This window comes from Phascolarctos cinereus, unplaced genomic scaffold (genome assembly GCF_003287225.1).
Source record: "Phascolarctos cinereus isolate Bilbo 61053 unplaced genomic scaffold, phaCin_HiC Scaffold_4;HRSCAF=312, whole genome shotgun sequence".
Taxonomy (NCBI): domain Eukaryota; kingdom Metazoa; phylum Chordata; class Mammalia; order Diprotodontia; family Phascolarctidae; genus Phascolarctos; species Phascolarctos cinereus.
Window position 1 is genome coordinate 569,496,871 of NW_027555847.1, and position 21,722 is coordinate 569,518,592.

Here is a 21,722-nt window from a genome sequence, read left to right on the forward strand (position 1 = left end):
ACACTTCCCTATTGCTATACTCATGAAATCTGTTCTCCTGAGAATGTACTTTAGCACAAGCTAATCTAGCTTCCCTGAAACTTCTGAACATAGCTGAGGGACAACTTTACTGTCCTTTATTCGTTACTCCAATTACCCATTACCAACCTGCATTCAATGTGCAGCAAACATATTTTTGGTGGGTAGTATTCCCTGTCTGAATGAATGCTGTGAGCTTTTTTGGGCTCATTTCCATAGGTACCTCAATCACCCAGTGCAAAGATATGGCTGCAACTCTGAGAAATGACATCTTTCTAACAACAAAGCTGAAGGCTTTGCAATTATAATGACTGTTTGGTCCTAGGGAAGTCCCAAGCACAATTATTGATCTGAAACTAGAAGGGAGCTCAGAGGCAATTTAATTAACCCCTCAATTTACAGGTGAGGAAACTGAGGCCATGGAAGGTTAAGTGACTTGCCCAGTGTCATACAAGTGGTGTCAGAGACAAGGTTTGAGCTCAGATCTTCTGACTTCAGAGCCAGAGTTCTTTCCACTGTGCCATACTGCTGCTTTACATAGGAAAATACCTTTTTTTCTTTTCTTGGGGAAAAAAATGATTGAGTATGCATATCAGACAGGATGGATATGTGACTTGGTTTTACTTACCTGTTCGGTTGGTTTTTCTTTGTTATAAGGGAAGGCTCACTGTGGAGGAAAGAAAGATCTGGAAATGATGTAAGAACAAGAGGTATCAATACAACTTGAGCAAAATGTTAAACATTTTAAGAAAGCATCTGAAAACATTAGTCCACTCAACATTAGTCCATGCATTGCAGCTAGAACTTATAAGACTCCAATTTTAATTGCATTGGCCAGATAGAAAGATGATGTCTAAATACTTATCTTGCAAGTTAAGCTCAGTATTTTAGTTTATCATGTCCATGAAGAATAAACATCATACTCTGTGAAAGATAAAATATGTGGTAAAATTTTTTTAAAAAAGCCAAAATGTCATCTTTCTAATCATAATTCATTCTGCACCTGAAATTTCCTGTTCAAGGATTTCAACAAGAATCACAGACTTGACACAAATAGGTAGGCTTCCATTTGGAGGAAGGTTACCACACCCCTGACCGAGGAGTGAGAAAAGGTGCTGACATGCCTTGAAAAGAAGCTATTCTTCTTAGAGGATACTAGGAAATATGAACATGAGAGGACAGAGATTTATCATTTCACCACTTACTGGAGGAGATTGCATTAGAGAAAGCATTATTTTAGCTAAACATTCAGGAAGAAATCCAAAGCTGTGCAGCTATTTTTGGTGTTTACATAGAATATTTCATCTAAGGATTTCACAAACATCATCTGGCAGTAGGATCCTGGACTCTGGAATCTTGCTGAAACACTGTCTGCTATCAAGCAGAATTTTTGACACAAAATAAATCTACCTCAGACTCCCTCTCAACCATCCACAGAAACCCCCTCTCCCCGGCTGTCTACAGGAAACATTAGGACCCTAACCCATTGTGTTCCCTTTGCCCTATAATTTGGCAAAATTTAACTAATGTCCAGATTAAAAATAAATGTAGCACTCCATGGAACACAAATGCATTGTAAGAAAATTATGACAGAAATCCATTGTAAGAAGCTCTCTCCTAATTAGATAACTAAACATTTTCCTGAATTCGGTCAGCTCTAACATATATGCATCACCAAAAGCTATCAACAAAAAAAATATTCATTTTAAACATACATCTCACATGTACAGTTTTCCACTCTTAGAAGATGTATTTGTGAAGTGTTAATCACAGACGTTAGCTCAACTACAGGCTAAATCTTTATAGAGCACTGGAGAGAGTAAATCCCCATACAAAGGTTTCACAAGAAATGGCCAGTTAAACATCATACTTAATATAGTTTAATATTTATTTATAATATTAATATTATATTATTATTCATATATTTAGTTATATATATGTTTATAATTGTTAGATAAATATTTAATATATTTAATATTATATCATATTTAATAGATATTAATAAAAGATTATCATAGGCCCTAGGAGCCTAGATGCTGGTGGGGATCCTAGCATGGTGAGGAAAGTGATATGACTCCTCCTGACATTTTCATGAGCTGAAAGGAACCAACTACAAGCTTTCCATTGAGAATGGGAACCCTAGACCATCATCTGTTCTGAGCTCAAGTCCTGAAGCTCTTACTGCTTGCCCTGTACATATGCCCTGCAAACCCCAGGACATTGTCATCTGACCTGATGATGTGCCCTGGGTCCTGCAGCTAGACCCTTAAGACATTTAGGCCTTTCAGTTCACTCTACCAGTTGAACTCAGAGACTGTCTCATTTTTTCTAGTCATATCTCTACTGCTTAGCATTGCTTGGCACATAATAAGTGCATAAGTGCTCTTTCATTCATTCATTCACACAAGGAAAATACTTTAAGACAAAGATAGAAGGATTCCCTAGAGAATGGTCTTAGCCCTCATTCCTTTAGAAGCAGCCAAAAAAGAAAAATAACCCCAAGCCTACACAAACCATGAGTGGGCAAAAAATTCCTGGATTTCCTTCAGTTTGAGCCTGTAATCCTCATCTAGGTCCTGAAACCCCACCCACACACCTATTATGGAGGTCCATGCAGCACTTCCTCCAAATCAGACCAACTGACTCCTTCAAGAGTGACCATCCAGACCCTCCAGGAATCTCTCACTTCCTCCAAGGGGGGACCATCTCCAGTCATCCTGATCTATACCTCACAGCTGTACCCAGATAGCTCCAGAGGAGAAAATGAGGCTGGTGACTTAAATCCAATTCGTTTGCAAATCATGGCCTTTGCTGATGTCATAGTCCTCTTCAAGAACAAAAGACAAACAACAACAACTTCCTCTGTGCCTCTGCTAAGCCCCTGGTTCACCACATCGGCTTTAGCTTTTCCCATTTCATTCCTCCAACTTCTTACTAAACTGTACTCAAGAACTCTGATTGCTGAAAGAGCTGTGTGATGGATGTCTCTCACACACAAGAACGAGTCTTTAAGCCAAAAACAGGAGATTAGTTACTGAAGTACCAGTAAGACCTTTGGGAAGACAACTTCATTTATAAGATAAGCAACAGTTTCCTCGTCTTTAAATGAAGGGATTGGAATAGATGGTCTCTAAGACCTAACATTCAGCTCTAACATTTTATCTAAAGTTTCTTGTAACACTTAAATTCTATGTCTATGAATTGTGATATTGAGGATCCAGTGTGTAAAATTCCCATTGTAATAAATGGAGAAAGAAACCAAAATGTGATAAAGTACAATGTCCCATTCTAGATAATCTGCCAGAGGAGGCAATGCTAGTCATAAAGCTAAAATCTTCCAATCCTTGGTCAAATGTCCCAACTCTAAGATCATACATTTGTTGTTCAGCCATTTTCAATTGTGTCTGACTCTTCATGACCCCATTTGGGATTATCTTGGCAAAGATACTGGAGTAGTTTGCCATTTCCTTCTCCAGCTCATTTTACAGATGAGAAAACTGAAGCAAACAGTTAAGTGACTTGCCCAGGGTCACACAGCTAGTCAGTGTCTACGGCCAGATTTTAACTCAAGAAAATGAGTCTGACTCCAGGCCCAGCACTCTATCTACTATACCACCTAGCTGCCCCAGTATTGATGGCTAAGTTTAATGGCCTTTCCTCAGTCCATATCTTCCTTGACTTCTCTGTAATTTTTTACACAATTGACTACTTCCTCCTCTTAGACACAGCTTATAGCTTCTATCACACTCCAACTTTCTGAGCCTTCCTTCTCAGGTCCCTTAGTGGGATCATCTCCCTGAGGCATAAATATTCCCCTAAGCTCATCTTCTCTACACTCTCTCTGTTGGTGATTTAATTCATTTCCATAGATAGGTCCACTTATCTCTATGCAGAAGATTCCCAAAACTCCATATCCAGCCCAGATTTCTCCCCTGAAACCCAATGTTATCTTAAACTGCTTGCTAGACAACTCCATATCCCTTATTTCTGTGGAGAACCCTACCACTGTCCTAATCGCAGAGTCATCAAAACCTCAGTCATCCTTAACCCTCCCTCATTCCCTATGTCCAATCAATTTTCAAGTCTTATTGATTCATTCACAACATCTATTAAGCTCATCCCCTTCCTTCCACTCATAGCACTATGATAATAATGAGAAAGGACATAGGTCTCCTGATCCTATTCCAGGAAAGAATGAATGATTGAAAGCTATTGTATTTGGTAACTAGATTACTAGTGACTTTGGAAAGGATAGTTTCTGTAAAGTGGTAGAAGTGGAAGCTAGATTGCAGAAGGCTCAGGAATGAGGAGTAGAGGCAGCGAAGAGAGATTATTCATTCAAATCATCAGTGAGGGAGAAGAGGGGATAGTGGTTCAAGGTGGTAGTAGAGTCAGGAGAAGCCTACATTTTTTTTTACAGTAGAGGAAACTGAAAGATGTTAGTGAACAGAGGGGAAGGAGTCAGTGGAGAGGGAAAGAATAAAGATGTCATATAGAGAGGTGATTCAAAGAACATAAATCATGTGGTCTGGAGTTGGAAAGAATATTTGAGATCACCTACTCCAACCCCCTCATTTAGAGATGAGGACACTCATAGAGAAAAGTTCTAGGGGAGGCAGAAAAGCACAAGATCAATAACATAAGTGCAAAGGGGTGGGGGGAACCCTGACAAGGACAACCATCCTTTCCTCTGAGGCAAAAGAAAGGAAAGATGGTTGAGGACACAATGAGACTCATAGTCATAGAATTTTAGAGATGGAAGGGACCTTAGAGATGAAGCAGTGCTCCCATTTTAACAAGGAAAATGAGATCTAGTAAAGTGTCCCAAACTAAATCTAGTGTGTTTTGAAAAGGAAAACACCAGATTAGGAAATTAGGAGCATTGATTCTTCTCTGAACTTGATCGTGTGATTATGTGACCTTGGGCAAGCTACTTAACTTGTAAAGGCCTCAGTTTATCATCATTCTGAGCTATTCTCTTCCTTGGCCTACATAGTGATTACTGGGATAAATGAATTGGAGAAAGAAAGAAAGAAAGAAAGAAAGAAAGAAAGAAAGAAAGAAAGAAAGAAAGAAAAAGAAAGAAAGAAAGAAAGAAAGAAAGAAAGAAAGAAAGAAAGAAAGAAAGAAGGAAAGAAGGAAAGAAAGAAGGAAAGAAGGAAAGAAGGAAAGAAAGAAAGAAAGAAAGAAAGAAAGAAAGAAAGAAAGAAAGAAAGAAAGAAAGAAAGAAAGAAAGAAGAAAGAAAGAAAGAAAAGGAAGGAAGGAAGAGAAAAAGAAAGAAAGAAAAGGAAGGAAGGAAGGAAGGAAGGAAGGAAGGAAGGAAGGAGAAGGAAGGAAGGAAGGAAGGAAGGAAGGAAGGAAGGAAAAGATTCTTTGAAATAAATGAGCTTTATAAATTCATGTTGATGACTTAAAAGTTTTTAGCTAAAGGCATATGAAATGGCAGACAATTGCAAGAAAGAGACACATTGATAGGCCAGTGATGCTATCTGAGGAGATAGCTTTCAGCAAGTTTAGTTCTGATTGGAAGGGTTAGCTGAGGGATTGACTTAGTTAATGACACTGCATCCTTTAAAATGTTCAGTTGGTGATTTTGAGACTGCAGCAAAGCAACAGTTCCCACAAGTGTAAAAGGTACCCTATCTCCTGTGCCAAACAGATTCAGAATTCAACATGATCTCTTCAGTAATTCAAAGAAATCTTGCATCTCTAAGAGTTGATTATGCAGACCACTCACTACAGTCTAAAATGGTTAAAAACAATTATATAGCGCCAAAGGATTTTGCAAATACTAAGCACAATGAAAATGTGTATTTTTATGTATTAGCATATTGATATCAAAGAAAATTACTTATTAAAGGCAGATGTGATAGACTACCCTTCTGTCCCAGTGGTTAGAAGAATTGTTATCAGTAGCTTGGTCAGAGAGTCTGATCTTATGTATTGAGTCTGTTCAAAGCAGCTCCTAGTTTTGCTTTGTTTTGTGTTTCCTCAAAGGAATTTCTCCAGCATCTTCTGGGCACACCTTTAATAATGGGAACTGCTCCCAAAATTCCCAAATAATCGGCATGCTTTGACAAAAGGGGATTTCATTTTCCTTGTATACAAAGACCAAAAGCACTACGTCCAGCTAATTAGTGTTCAGGCCGAAGAAGGACCTGTGCCTTAAAACATTTGGCATGTGCTTCCCATCACTCACCCTGGGAGCTCTTCTGCAAGACGAGGCTGCAGTATATGTAGCCTTCTGCTCCTTCCCTGTTTTAGTGCAGCCTTTTTCTCAATTTTTTTTTTCTGTAGTGAGAATACCAACCAGAGAAAACCAGTTCGGGGAACCTATGTGGGGAGGGGAGAGTGGAGGAGGAGGGAGGGAGGACGAGAAGGCGAGGTGACAGGTTTTAGGAGCTGCGCTATGCAGTACTGCCAGAGTGAAAACTATTTAATGAAAGACGGATTTGTTAGACGCTGGACAGAAGGCAGTCCCACTGATCTTGCAGCATTGCACACCTGCAGCCTGCGCTGGAGCGGCTCGGACCATCTCAGTGCGCATGTGCGTCCGTGTTTGGGGTACAGAATGAGCAGATGTCAGGCTGCTGCGCGCACACACACACACACACACACACACACACACACACACACACACACACACACACACACACACACACACACACACACCCCTCTGTGCCTGGGGAAATATACTCCCGTGCCCTGTCAGGATATTGAACGGCATTAGAAGCCGCAGCTTCGGGGCAAGTGAGAGATGTTCTCCAAATACTGGCTGGGAAGTGGAAGAAGGGGAGAACAGGCACGCGGGGCTGGCCCGAGGGTACCAATAGCCTCACCCCGCCCTCCTCCCAAGCTAAACAAATACTGTAAACCTAAAAGTCCGCTGAGGCTGGAGCAGCAGAGGGAGGGGGCAGAGGCTGGGGGGCGGTGGGTGCCCCTCAGCTCTAAAGCTCAGGCTCTGCAGCCCCTATACCAGGGTGAAGGAGAGGGAAGGGTTAGTGCCTCGGAGCGGAGAGAGGGCCCGCGCGATCCCACGGTGAGCCCCAACTCTGGAGGTGGATCTGAGAGCTACCTGCGCCCCCATCTCCCGGCCTCCCCGCGTCCCGCCCCCGGTTCCTGCCTTTCTTAGAACCTCCAGAGTTCAGGCAAAGGAAACACCCTAGGTTGCTGCTCTGCATTTGGATGTGGAGAAGGTAATCCCCCAACTCCTCTCCCGCCCACGTCCCCGCCAGGGGTGAGGGGGGGAGCAGACCCAGGTCAAGTGGTCCCGCCCCGGTGACGTCATGTAAGACGGGGTGGGGAGAGAAGCCAACTCCTCCTGCCTCCTTTCCCGGCTCCTCCTCCTGCAACAAACAGAACGCGAGTGCGCGCGCGTGCACACCCACAAGCGCATATACACATACACACACACCAGGACGGGGACACACACACACACCACACACACACACACACACACACACACACACACACACACACACACACACACACACACACACACACCCGGAGAATCTTAGCCTGCTGGACAGAGCACCTTGAGAGAGTTTTCTTTAGAGCTATCCCTAAAGGGAAGGGAGAACAGCAACAGGACAGATTGTATTAAACCCAAAATTATATACCTTGGTTCCCCTTCTCCACTGCAAGTGTCTCCTCTTCCACTTCCACAGTTAGAGCATGTTGCAGCCACTCATTCCCCTTCCTTTATTTTACATTGCCCCCTCCCCCACCTTCTGCTTCTTTAAAAAACTGAGTCTTAAGAAACTGAATTAGGTACAGGGGTAGATTGCGGATAGTTCCTCGAAAGACTGAATTAGATTATCCTCTTTGGTTACCTTTGTGATACGTACGTTCATGAAATTGTTTTTCCCCAGTTTGTATGTATTATAAAATCTCAGTCTATATAACCTATTTGTTGAAAAACAAGAAGAGAGATGAAAAGGAGAGGATAAGAGAGAAAGGAAGGGGAGAGGAGAGGAGAAGAGAAGAGAGGAAAGGAATATATGGAGAAGGGAAAAGAAGGGGAAACGCATTTATTAAGCACCTACTTTGTGCCAGGCAGTGCGCTAAGAGCTTAACAAATATCTCATTTGATCTCAAATAGATATGGATTTGTATCCAAAGCAGGGGGAAAATACTGGAGAAGTGAAATGGCCTACTTATATTGATCATTTATAATATCTCTAATTTACAGACCTGCCTTTGTTCGTCTTATCTTTCACACTGTGCCTAGCTCAAGATGTATCTGCAGAAACGTTGACTTGAATAACAAACTGGACACTGTATTGCACCCATCAAAAAAGCATACTTGAGCATTCAGAAACTGATCTGAATCCCAAAAAACTACAAACTACTACCCTTCAAATTTCACAGCGTCACAATAGTTATTAAATCTGTTATACCAGAAAATAATCTTTGCGGAAAACCTATCACCCCTTCACTCTCTCCTTCTATCCCTTCTATCCCCTCCCCCCCAAAAAAAGTGAATGAGGCCTCCCTCTTCTCTGCTGAGGGAACTGGATGGAATTCGTGTATTTATTAGCCCAAAGATGAAATACTTCAGATTGCGTGTGAGTGCACGCTCGTGCATGAATATGCCGGCGCGCTCTCGTGGGAGTGTGTGGATGTGTGTGGGGACATGTATGTGTGTGTGTGTGTGTGTGTGTGTGTGTGTGTGTGTGTGGACGTGTGTATGCGTGCCTTGTGCTTGCTGGTGCTCCAGGCTGCATACTGAGCTCAGCTGTTGAGTTGGAGAAAAGGAGGGGGTAGGCCAGTTCGTGTTTGTTCGGTGAGGGAGGCGGAGAGGAAAGGAGGAACGACCCTCCAGGATTAATAGAGCTTGCTTGGCTTTTTTCCTTTCCTTTCTTTTTCTCTAGAAACTCCCCTGCAGTATTAAAATGCTAAGGTGGAGAAAGGATTTTTCGATGAGCGAAATTACTGGTGTGTACTGGGGAGGAGGGAAGAAAGTGAGGATGGGGGAGGGAGGAGGAATGAAGAGGCAGGTTAAAAAACGATCAAGAAATAGTGAACTGGGAGCGCAAGGACTCCCCAGCTGAGGGGGGTGGGTGTGAGGGGGGTGGTAACACAGCCCACGCCTGGCGCAATGACGGGCAGAAGATGGAGAAAGTGAAAATGGAAGATGTGGATAGTGGTGGTGGTAGCGTGGACATTTTCACCATGGGGAGGAGAGATTTCGTTCGACTTGCACATTAACGGGAGATATCTGGATAATTCCAGCTTCTGATGACTATAAATGGCGATTCTCTTCCAAGGTGCCTATATAAAAAAAAAAATCATTCCGTGTCATCCCCCACGTCAGGCCTTCTCGTGGGCGTGAGGCTGTACTTCCTCCGCCCCCTCCTAACGGAGTGAACCATTCCCAGCTCTCTCCCTCTCTCTGTGTCTCTCTCACTCTCACTCTCTCTCTCCATCTCTCTCCTCCCTCTGCCTCCCCTCTCTACAAAGTAGTCTTCTGCTGCTGCTGGAACTTGTTGGCAATGCCTATTTTTCAGCTTTCCCCCACGTTCTCCAAACTAACTATTTAAAGATCTGCAGTCGCAAATGGTTTTACTAAATGTAGGATGGGACTTAAGTTGAACGGCAGATACATTTCACTGATCCTCGCTGTGCAAATAGGTAAGTGGACGGCAAAATAATGTCTCGAGTTTTATGCACCCAAAACCCAATCGGTACTTGTAAGACATCAACTGTCTAAATAACTTAATCGGACTGGTTTGATGGGTGCAGAGGTGACAGGTAGCTCCCACTCCGCTGATTGCATTAGGGTTTTCTTGCAGAGCTGGTAAAATCCAGAAGGGATAAATTGGTCATCAGTTCGCTGCTTAGATATTCTCTGTCCCATTCCCCTTTTCCTAGATGAATAGGCTACCTTGGGCTTGCCAGGAAATGTTTGTATGTGGTTGGTTGCTTTTCTTCTTTTTATCTCGTAATCTATATTTGCTTCTGTATCTAGACTCTTATGGTATGTCTTGAACGCTGGCGGAATGGCATTGATTCCCCAGCATACGAAAAGGCAAATTTTTGACGGGACAAACGGGTAAGAAAGGGAAGGAAGGAGATGAAGAGAGAGAATTGGAAAGTTTGTGTGCCTGAAAGCAAAGATATGTGGGGTTCCAGCTGCTGCATATAGAACTTTGTCATTCCCTCCTTCCCCGCCCCCATCTCCCAGCTGCAGTGTTTGCCCAGGGAACCACATTAGGTGCACGGTTTATTTATCCTTGCTGCAGTATTTGCACAGTGCTGTATGGGGAGGGGGGTGTTAAAATAATAGGTAATTTCACAGACTGAAAACAGAAAAGGAGTACCATTCAATATATTAAAATGTTGCGTGCAACGCATATGTGCATTTAGAAATATAATTAACATTTGAATATGCTTTTGATAAGAATTGGATTAGTTGCATATATGCCTGTTATTGTATGGTCTCTCCAGACACATCTGTGTGTATTCTATATTATATGTGAGAAAGGAGTTTAAGGTACCTGAGTTTCTAAAGTACCCTCTTGTTTAAGGAGGTGAGATGTCTTTGTTCACCATTTTGTGTCAAGGAATGTTTCTCCGTAGTTATACTTGTCAAACATTTTGGCATCCACAATGAAGAAAATGCTATAGAAAGATTTAATGGAATCCCGGACTGTACTGTTTAGTTCAATTATTAATTAAATTTTATCTAAAGTGAAAGGGAAGCAGATTACTAATAGACCTAGAAATAGATTTTTTTTAAAAAAACTCTTCAAACGGGTTTTCTGCAGACAGAGGGATTCGTTGCCTCAGATCTTTGCAGTCTGAAGCATTCCTTGCAGACAGATCTTTGCAGTATTGGGAGGAGGGTGATGAGGAGAGTTAAGAGAGTAGGATTTAAGGCGAGGAAGGGGGAAGTTTCACATGATAAATAACATTTTGTCTTCCGGAGAAATCTGAAGGAGACATTGGTTGTGTGCAATTTGTAAACGAAGACAAACTGTTTTCAGATGGATGTTTTAAAGTGTTTGAAATGGTCTCGTATTACTAATCCATTTTCTCATAAAGCTTTTTGGGATTGGAGAGTGGATGAATGCCAGAGGGATGTTGTGTGTGTGTGTGTGTGTGTGTGTGTGTGTGTGTGTGTGTCCTGTGGGTTATGTCAATTTCTTCTAAGAATTTTGATGCTTTAAAATCCTGCCATTCCTTCACATATCCACAATAAGGAGCTTTTCTAATTGTGAGGAAATTTGTTGAAGCTAAAAATAAATGCATCGGTCAGTCTCCAGTTAGACCCATGAATTTTCAAAAAGCATGAGAAGGCAGTTGATTTTGAGTTGGTTTTCATCATATGGAGGCAATTTTAGAATCTGTTTCCTGTATCCCCTCCAAAAAAATCACATGTTGCAAGCTTTCTATTAAGAAATCTTGTGGGGAAAGACCTTTGTAAATGGACAGGGTTGGGGTTCAAATGGGATGGTGCAAATGCTTTTCGAGTGTATTAGTAACTGCTCAGAAATGACCATATGTTGGAACTGGAATTGAAATCTGGGCTAATATTTGATCATAAATGTATATCCTTATCCCCAGTAGATCCTTGTTCTTTATTAATTCAAGATTGGGGGCTCTCCGGAATCTTTGACATTTGGCAAGAAAAGTGGAAATGAAGTGGGAGGGAAAAGACAGAGGGGAGGGGGTTGGGATGAGGAGTGAGAGGTATTAAGAATGAAAAATCTTGGAACGAATGAAGCGATGAATGAAGATTTTTTTTTAAGAATCAAGAAAGACAGAGGGCAAAAGGTTTAAACACAGGGAAGCAATTTTTTTTTTTGGCTTGGGGAAACCCAATTAGAGGCTCAACTAAGAAGAGTCCATTGACCTGTTCTAAAATGGGCTTTCTAATTTTCTCATGCTCAAATAAAGAAAAGAAAATACAGAGAATTGTTTGGGGCTTTCTTATTTTAAATAGATAACATGTGTATTCTTGTGGGTCTTTTCGTGCAGCAGCTCTGGCTAATGTGATAAGTGCCCTCCCTCTCCCCCCGCCATCCCCCTTCTCCTCTAACTTTATTCTTTAAAGATAAAAGCAAATCGAGTTGGCTGTTTTTCAACTGAGTTTGTCCAAGTGAGGGGAAGGTATCCGTACGAAGAGAGAAGAACGAATGTTTTATTTTCTTTCAAGTATAGCGTTGCATTTCCTGGCATTTTCTGTTCTGATGAATTTCTGGGTGATTCGTGACATTTTTGCTGAGTCCTATTTAAAACCTAGGCCCCAACGCGCTCGCTTTCTCTGTCTCTGTCTCTGCCTCTGTCTCTGTCTCTCTGTCTGTCTGTCTGTCTGTCTGTCTCTCTCTCTCTCTCTCTCTCTCTCTCTCTCTCTCTCTCTCTCTCTCTCTCTCCCCTTCCCTCTCCCCTCTCCCCTCTCTCATCTCCCTCTCTCTATTTCTCCTAGAGGTCAGGGCTATTTGTCCCACAGTCACAGTCTCTTTCCAGCAGTGTGAATGAATTCTTAGTCTGATTTAGATAACCGGCTCCAAGCTGGACAGTTCCCTGTCAGCTATGTCCGTCTCCTTAGGCCCAATGCTAGGAGAGTGGGTTAGTCCGGGACAAGGAAGGGGCTTCCTAGTGGGGGAATAGGAAAATCTTGGAAAGTCCTTCTGAAAAGAGGAGGTAAGGAGCAGAGCTCCGAGCTCCGAGAGGTATGACTAGAGTCAAAACTGAAGCCCTAGGAATGTTCCTTCCGAGTTTGCCCTAAAGGGTGATTTTACTTGTGACCTGGAAAATTAGGGTTCTCACCTCCATTTCACCTCTATCGCTTCTAAATCCACCGTACCCTCCAGCCACAAGGCCACACTAACACAGCAGGGGCTGCGGTGGGAGTGGATGCAGGAGACCCTCTGGGACTCTGGTTTCTTTCTGTTGTCCAGAATCAAAGCGTATTAAATTACAGGCACAAGCTTCCAGTTCACTTTCAGTTTGCAGCGGTGGTGACCACCGGGAAATGAAAGCCAGAGATTTGAAATTCTGGGGTTCACCTATTGTAATTTGCCTCCCTGGGATCCAATAGTGATCCAAAGTGGGAGAAAAAAACCGCCTTTCTCTTCCTCTGCAGATTCTTCCCCCCTCCTCTCGTTCCACAGAGACCTTCCCCCCACTCCAATTTTTCTGGAGAGAGAAAGAACTTGGGATGTATCATCAGCTGCTATTGTTCCATTCTGTTTTGCGGGGATTTTCCAACCCCAGACACATCCATCCCCAAACCACCACTCCAAGGAGCTAAAAAGCTCCCATAGTCTCTCGCCTCCGAGTTGCGGACCCTTCCTCCATCTTCTATGAGTGATTTTGGAACTATGTGCATAGACCAGAGAAGAGCGAAGGAAGACACGTTGCATCCCTTTGTAGCCAGGTTTTTCTGAGCTCAAATGGGATTGCCGGCGGCGCCAAGGATCCCTGGGAGAGGAAGCTGTCATAGACCTATGTTAGGATTGTAGAGATAGGCAGGTTTTTGTTTTTCCGGGGTGAGAGTGGGGAATGCCTAGAAATAAAATCCTTTCCTCTGCACTACGTAGAGGTGAGATGGGTAAACCAGTCACCCTACCCTTGTTTCCACATGACCGCAGTACTAGCCTCGGTGGACCTGACACCAGGGAGTCCCAAGGAGACACACATACAAAGGCTGTGAACCCAAAGCACCTAGCAACCTCTCCTTACACATCTTAACCCTCCAGTAAACATTGCCCCCTCCAACCTAAATACACAAAAGCACGCACGCGCGGTCACACAGGCTTGATTGCAGAAAATGATTTTATAATAAAAATAAGTGTTTTACGTTTCTGATGGAAGCCTACTAGGGACATGAAATTAGAAATTTTTATTTTCTCCAGAATATACTGTAGCATCCAGGTCTTTCTATGTCTATCTCTCAGATTTCTAAGATAATGTAGTACAGCTCCCTCCTTTTATAGATGGAGGTGAAGTGATTTGCCCAAGGTCACGCAGCTAGTTGTTGGGTAGGACTTGAATCTGTCCAAGCTTTACCCTGGTGGTGGTGTTTTAACGTCAAGTCCAGTGAATGACGGAGAGAGTGAGCTATCTCCCCCCTCCTTCACACCCTCGAGCACACACACACACACGCACGCACACACATACCATGCCACATTGGTTCACAGAAAAATTTAAAACCACATCAACACTATTTTTGATGAGCCCTCTTTTCCGTATTAGGTGGGCCATATACTAATTGTACGTTTAGTTGGGCAGAAAGCATCCTTTCAACTAGGAACATAGGGTTCGTAAGGACCTTACAAGTCTAGAAATGTGATCTGACATCTCCGACATTTCATTGTTCAAAGAAGAAATTTGTAAGGTTGAGATGAATTGGATGATGGGAGTCCTTTCCATATATTCGTATATTCCATCTGTCTCTCCCTTCTTCCCACTAATAGGTTATATATCCCCAGCTTTTCTAGACCCCTCTCTCAGGCTTCAGAAACAAAAATTAACAAAATGTTATAGTGGCTTAGGGGTGAAGGTGCTGGGTTTGGGGGGAGGGGTTGGGCGGGTGAGGCAAACAGGAAGCGAGATTTGAGGGAGAGTCTACAAAAAAAAAAAAAGATTCCTCTTCCACCTCCAGCGTTTCTCTACATCTCCCACCCTAGCCCCAAATCTGAATAAGACTGATGGCTTGGTCCCTGTCTGGGTTTTCAAATCTGTCATTCTCAACACACGTTTCTCATTTAAAATTAATCCGGTCTGGTGGCTGGAATGCTAATGGGAGCGGGCTATACGGATGAGTTGGAGGAAAAAGAAAGAGAGCCTGGGACCTCTCCCTGGCGTTTAAGGCAGCAGCGGCGGCTGCAAGACCCTATCCAGAAGCAAGGTTCCGAGATTGGTACCTTGGACCTGGGGCATACCTCTGGGGGCACCGAGGCCCCTGCTTCTGCAGTGCGGGATTTGATTGTGCTGGAAGCTGTCTCCGCCTCTGAGGTGCTGATATGTGTCCCCTTCCCTTCCCCTCCTCCCCCGCAGCGTACCTGGTGCAATCGGTGAGAGCTGCAGGGAAGTGCGATGCGGTCTTTAAGGGGTTTTCCGACTGTTTGCTCAAGCTGGGCGACAGCATGGCCAACTACCCGCAGGGCCTGGACGACAAGACAAACATCAAAACGGTCTGCGCGTAAGTTTCCCTGCTATTGTTTTTCTTTACTTTCAAAACATTGCACATAACTTTGAAAACTCTACTCCTCACTCCATCCAACCATCTCCTTCTCTCTGCTACTACAAAATTCATTTCTTCCCCTCCCTGTCCATTATCTCCGTCTTCTTTTTCTTCCTTGTCCTCTCTCAATCTCTCAACCTTCTCTCTCCTACCTCCAATCTCTCTCTCTCTCCTCTCTCTCTCTCTCTCTCTCTCTCTCTCTCTCTCTCTCTCTCTCTCTCTTCTCCTCCTTCCTCCCATGTCTCCTTCTTTTTCCTCTCTCATTCTCTTTCCTCCCCTCCCCCTTCCTTTTTTTCTTTAAGAAAAGGTGTGCCACACAGTGCTAAGGTCCTGAGTCCAGTTGTCCAACTGATCATTCCCCACGCCCTTTGAAGTTTCCGTCTATGATTGTAGTACAACGCACTCAGAGAGTCATTAGAATTTCTCCCACTTTTGATTCACTGCCCTCTTCAGGGTATCGTGCATTCTCTGTATCTCAAGGGGAGGGGGAAGTACACCAGCTCGAAGGTAGGCTTGAATCCAGGAGTATATGTGAAGATGAGGGTGCCCTGCTTTATTAGGATGTCTGTTTCCACGTAGAGAGTGGGAAATTCCATTTCTACTGTCTTCCCGCATAGCTATAACGGTGTCTGCCTAGTGTTTCTGTTGTTTAGCTGCTTAAGGTCATTAAAAAAAAAAAAGTATAACCATTTAATTATTACAACAGTGGCCAAAAGGATGTTAAATGCCACAGGGAGAAAAAGAGGAAATAATCTGATATTCCCTCCTGTTTTGTGATCTGTTGTTACCAAATGGTCTCCATTTTTGTCTGTTTAGCTTTGTTTTGTACTATAGTAATTGCCGTAGGCTTCGCTAATAAGGAGAGGAAGTGAGGTGGGGGTGGGGGAGGGTGTGCAAACACTGATTGAGAAAACAAACTCGAACTCGGTAGAGATTTCTCCAAGGAAGAAGAACCAGGTTGTTGGACTCACTTTAGCTTCCCGTTTCTTTCTCCCCAACAAGGTCTAGAACCTGGAGTGTGAATAAGGGCTTTTCTTTATAAAATAACCGCTGCCCTTGAGATAATCAAGTGTGGCTCCTGGGGTAGCTTTTTCCTTTAGCTCGGACAGCACTCGTAACAAATTGAAGGATTGCGCTTTTCTGCAGGGAATGCGTTAGATGGAGCTGCTCTGTACATCTTCGCTTCCCCCTCCCCCTGCATTTTTAAAGAGGGAATTTTCCATGCATCCGTAGAGTTTGCCCTTTCACATAACAGTAATGTAGCCTAGAGGTAGAATCCGACCGCTAAAAATCGCAGCGGTCTGTGATTTCTTCCATTCTACAAAAATCAAATCCTATCCTTCCGTCCCCACCTCCTCTGCTCCCCCACGCCTGAGATTTTTTTTTTTACTAATAAACCAGGTCCCCAAATCGCTGCGTTCTTTTCGAAATATCCCTAGTGCCAACAGAGACCCGATACAGTAATTCCAAAAGCTATAACTAAGAAAGTGGAAAGGGACGAAAACTCGAGGCTCCTTCCTCACATGCACACACCTCTCTCCAAACGTATAGTGGAAGATGGGGTCTATCTATAGCTCTATCGACAAGTAACTAAATATAGAGAGCAGCCCAAATCCTCGGTTATTTTCAAGGATTTCGTTGATTTGCCAGGCTGTTGAATTATTCAGTAGGACAACGACCTCATTAGCTATTTCGTGAAATGGGGAAATGAATGTTGTCGTTCTACCCTGAGGTCTAATGCCTTGTTTGGGGTCCTAAATACAGCTCAGTTAAAGAAGAGCTGGTTTCTTTCAATGAATACTTGAGTTCCACTTGGTTCCAATTACCACACACACACACACACACACACACACACACACACACACACACGCACTCACATAACCTCCAGTCCCTATCTCACCCAGGGGTCCCTTGTCTGCCCTACCTACTCCCCCACAGACCCAGTCCCTGATGTCTTCCTTCTCCCCACCAGCATTAATAAAAGAAGATGGGGAGAGATTTACTAGCCCTATGGGAGGCGCAATTACTGCAAAAACACCGCAGGAGGTACAGGCTTGGCCCTTCCGGCATCTCAATATTTCATTTATTGTAAATTGAGAAATCAAAAAAGTTCATGTTGAAGCCCACTGCACCCCACCCCACCCCCGCTACCAAGCATGGAGTGCTCATAAATTAGTGGCTAGAACTATTCAGACTTCTAACACAAATAGAGAATATTTCGTATACATGCATATATGCACACATATATAAATATATGTATGCGTACGCACATATGTAAATACATGGTGTACAATTATTTTAAGGGAGAGGGGGCTATTTTACGGTGGAGAGTGGAATGAAAATACAGACAAGCAATGCTATTTGATGCATTCAAGGAGAGTCGGCTGTCAGACCCCTAGAGTTGGGGAGATGGAAATGATCCAGGTCCTTAAGGAGACAGCGCTCCAGTAATCGATCACGGGTTGGGATTATATTTGGTTCCTTGATCTATTTTTGGTTTTCAAAGGAAAGGGGGGGGGGAACGAAAAAGGACAGACTGGGGGTGGGGGGGAGAAGTGGTTTATGAATTCATGAAAGGTGTCCAGGAAGGACAGGTGAAGGGGAGGAAGAGCGAAAGCCCTCTAAGGACCTGCACAGCCTCTGTCCCAAGGTAACCCAGCCGGGGTAGCTAGAGGTTTCTAGACATGAGGGATATAATCACCTCTGACTATCAGTTTTGGAATCCCGGTTTTTTCAGAGGAATTGGAGATGGCCTGTTATCTAAAATCTGTGGGAAGCTGGGAAGATGATCTGCAATGGCCCCCGTTTCCATAAGTAGGCTATAGTCTGGCAGCTCATGGAATACACAAATGGAAGAGTTGAGGAGCAACAAGTCGAGAAATACAGCAACGCTGAGGGCAAAGGTGGGGGGAAACCGAAGGAGAGAAGGAGGGAAACAAAATGGGAGAAAATAAAGACGAGGTAGAGAAATCCGGGAAGGAAAAAAAAAGTGAGGAAAGAGAAATAGGGAGAGAGGTGGGAAAGGAGGGAAGGGAACAGAAAAGGATAAAATGGAAAGAGGAAAGGACAGAGGGAGGGAAAAAAGTAGGGGAAGGGAGGGGAGGGAAAGGGAAAAGAGGAGGAGTCGGAAATCAGGGAGGGAAGATCAATGAAGGTAAGAAAGAGAAGAGAAAGGGAGACAAAGAAAAAAGGAGAGAGAAATAGAAAAAAGGAAGGAAGGCGAGAGAAGAGCAAGGACAACGAAAGAGAGAGGCAGAGGGAGTTGAGGGGGAGGAGATGGGGGAAAAAACCATGGGAGAGAGACACGCACAGAGCAGGCGAGTGAGGGAGTGAGCGACACATCTTGAGAGTTAAGAGGCATTAATAGGAGCCAGCTTGCAGGGCTTAGCAATGTTTTCCTTGCTTTCCCCAAGGAAGACTAGCAATCTGTTTGCCGAGGCCACTGTGCCAGAGCCTCGCGATTGGTTTGGTCCTGACCTGCCCTACACTGCACTCTTTGATAGACACAGCCCAGAATCGAGTAGAGGTGGGTGGGGTGGAGGAAACCACAGCGCGTGCGACAAAGAAAGGAAGATGCTGTGACTATTGTGACAGTCCCAGGCGTCACGACTTCTTTGAGCTCTTGCAACTAGACTGCGGAAGGTGGGAGTTAGAGAGGCGAGAGGGTGAGGGATGAGGCGGCTCCTGAGCAAGCCGAAAAGGGACGGGCTGGGTGAGTGAACGGACCGCTCCCAAATTTGGGGAAACGGCAGTGAAGACAGCTAGGGCCTGCTGAAGAGACAGAAAAATTTGAGGGCGAGCTTAACAGGAGGCTCGGTGACTGAGGGTTGGGGTTGGAGCAGTTAAGCTACTGAGCAGCCGCCTAGGGTGGGGAGCTGGCTGGTAGCTGTGGGTTCAGCTCAAGGTACCGAAAGTGAACGTGTTCTCCCCTGCTTTGTTCTGCTTTGCTCCTCGCCAGATACTGGGAGGATTTCCACAGCTGCACCGTCACAGCCCTTACGGATTGCCAGGAAGGGGCGAAAGATATGTGGGATAAACTGAGAAAAGAATCCAAAAACCTCAATATCCAAGGCAGCTTATTTGAACTATGCGGAAACAGCAATGGGTCGGCTCCTTCGCTCCTGCTCCCGACCTTCCCTTTGCTCTTGGCGTCTCTCTCTGCAGCTTTAGCAGCCTGGCTTTCCTTCTGAGGGAGGGGCACCAGGCGCCCCCGGCAGACACACACTCACATCATATTACTGGATTTATAGAGGAAGTATCCATCCGTTTTTTGGGGACGTTGTGATTCTCTGTGATGCTGAAAACATTCATATAGGATTGTGGGGGGAAAAAGCACCACGTTATTCTCTTTTATTTTTTCCCCCTGCTTGTGTTTTATTTGCCAAATGTTACCAAACAGTGAGCAACAACAGCCAAACCGGACCTCAGCTTTATTAAGTCTTCAAACGGAAATACAAAAAGCGCCCCCCCCCCTGCTTTTTTTCTTTCTTTTTCTTTTCCTTTTTTTTTTCCAAAAGAATCTCAGGAACGGCCCTGGGCCGCCTAATATATTAATCATGATAATACGTGAGAAATGGTGGGCTCCTCTTAATAGGAAAGAAAATGTGGAGAGAATGCCACAGGGAGTGAATTCAAGATCGATGTCCACGTGCGAAGCATCTAGTGAATAATTCACAGTCTCTATCGCATCTTTCTTCCATAGAATCTTGTTTTGATCATTTCCACTGCGAATTTCTTCTCAAGAAAAGAAAAAGGACAGATTTAATTTTTTTAAGTGATGGGGGAAGGGGAGGGAGGGGAAGAGATGTATCAAATGACCACAGGAACCGAATGCTGCTAAGGTTGCTGGGAGATTAGCTTTACCTGCTGTTGTCAATGCATCTTTCCAAGTTCACTGCCTTTATTTTCCCTCCTCTCTTGTTTTAGATGTTACACATACAGTAATACCTGAATATCCAACGGTATAGATCACGAAGGGGGCTTAAATGTTATCCTAAAATACAGTATAACAATTTTGACATAAAGAGCCTTGATTTAAAAAAATAATAATAAAAGAGAGATGTAATTTTAAAAAGTTTATTATAAATTAAATTCAGCAAAAAAAGATTTGCTACAAAGTATAGAGAAGTATAAAATAAAAATTATTGTTTGAAATGAGGGTGTCATTTGTTTCCTACATCATGCCTGCTTTCTTTACACTGATTTCTCTGATTAAAGAGACGCCAGGGCTCAGGAGGAGAGGATCATAACTGGAAAAATGCAGTTTATTTACTGTCTAGGGTAGAAAGGCAAATATTTAAAAGCTTTGTCTATTCAACAACTTTTACTCTTAAAAAAGTCACAACAGTTCCTAAAAAGAGATGCTGTGATCTGTTGACTCGACAGGGTCAAACACTTCCTTGCGAATTCAATTAAGAAAAAAACAACACTTGTTTTTTAGGGGTTTGGTTTATTAAAAAAAAACAAAGAAAGAAACAATATAAACAGGAGAGGTTAAAGGAAATTAAGTTTTTTCAGGATTTAAGAAGGGAAAAACAAAACCCAGCCCACAAAGACTAGAGTATTGAGCTTATATTTCCCCATCTCCCCAGGGCCTAACACTATTGGTTAAAATAGCTGGCACTGCAATAGCTACACAGTAGAACTCAAAACACTTTTCTGTAAGCCCACGTGCAGGATAAGATAGAATGCTTTGTGGTGGGGAAAAGGCTGTTCTGAGCTAGAAAAGGAACCACCATTAAGGGCTGCAGAAGGGGGACAGAAAGGCTGTCTTCTCTGGCAGGGATCAGATGAATCCTTTCATAATTAATAAGAGAACTCAGCTGAAATGGTGGGGCCCTATTGATCTGGCAGCAGTGGCTGCTTTTGCCTCTTCTGTTTATAGGTTCCTTGTGTCTTCATAAAGAAGTAAACACTGAAGAGTAAACAAGGCCTCTAAGGACCTGCACTGAAATCTGTCAGACAGAGGGACTGGGTGAATCTGAAGCTAGTTTAGGATTTGGGATTTTTTTTTCTTTTGTTTTTGTTTTTCCCTTTTGAAGAGAAATCTAAGTCGGAATTCAGGGAGCTTTAAGGATACAGGAGGCAGGTGTGGAGAAATGGAGTGATGGAAGGGAGCTAGCCAAGGATCATAGCTTTTAAAGGAGAGAGGGAGAGGAAAAGGGAGAGAGAGAGAGAGAGAGAGAGAGAGAGAGAGAGAGAGAGAGAGAGAGATTATATGGTTGTGTGCCGCCTTCCTCTGTAGTTAACTTCCCCCATTCTCCCCCTCAACCAAGTCCTGTACAGTAGTTGCGAAATGTAATGTGTAAACAATAGCTGGGTAACAGCTCATAAATCAAACACAGTAGGTTGCAGTCCAATCTGCATTTCCCCAACGGATTGAATCCCCGAAACACATGTGTCCTTGATCTGGAGCTCTGAACTTCGAGCACTGGAAGCAATGTTAATTTTTAATGATAAAACAGATTATACGTAAAGAATCCTGGAGAAGTTCAGCATCTTCTGAGTGGT

At 43.6% G+C, this 21,722-nt stretch overlaps 1 protein-coding gene across 1 annotated transcript; it reads left to right on the top strand.

The window, feature by feature from the left end:
- Positions 1 to 9,358: 9,358 nt before the first annotated feature.
- Positions 9,359 to 20,366, top strand: NRN1 (neuritin 1). Its single transcript, XM_020973828.2, has 3 exons — positions 9,359 to 9,652; positions 15,026 to 15,170; positions 19,171 to 20,366. The coding sequence occupies exons 1-3, from the start codon at positions 9,598 to 9,600 to the stop codon at positions 19,400 to 19,402; spliced, it is 432 nt and encodes a 143-aa protein (XP_020829487.1). The 5' UTR covers positions 9,359 to 9,597; the 3' UTR covers positions 19,403 to 20,366.
- The last annotated feature ends 1,356 nt before the right edge of the window (positions 20,367 to 21,722 follow it).

Bases quoted from the DNA above. Each gene is read 5' to 3' on its own strand.
- NRN1 (XM_020973828.2), top strand. From the start codon at position 9,598: ATGGGACTTAAGTTGAACGGCAGATACATTTCACTGATCCTCGCTGTG. The intron at 9,653-15,025 runs GTAAGTGGACGG...CCTCCCCCGCAG, and splicing joins GATCCTCGCTGTGCAAATAG to CGTACCTGGTGCAATCGGTG. The intron at 15,171-19,170 runs GTAAGTTTCCCT...GCTCCTCGCCAG, and splicing joins AACATCAAAACGGTCTGCGC to ATACTGGGAGGATTTCCACA.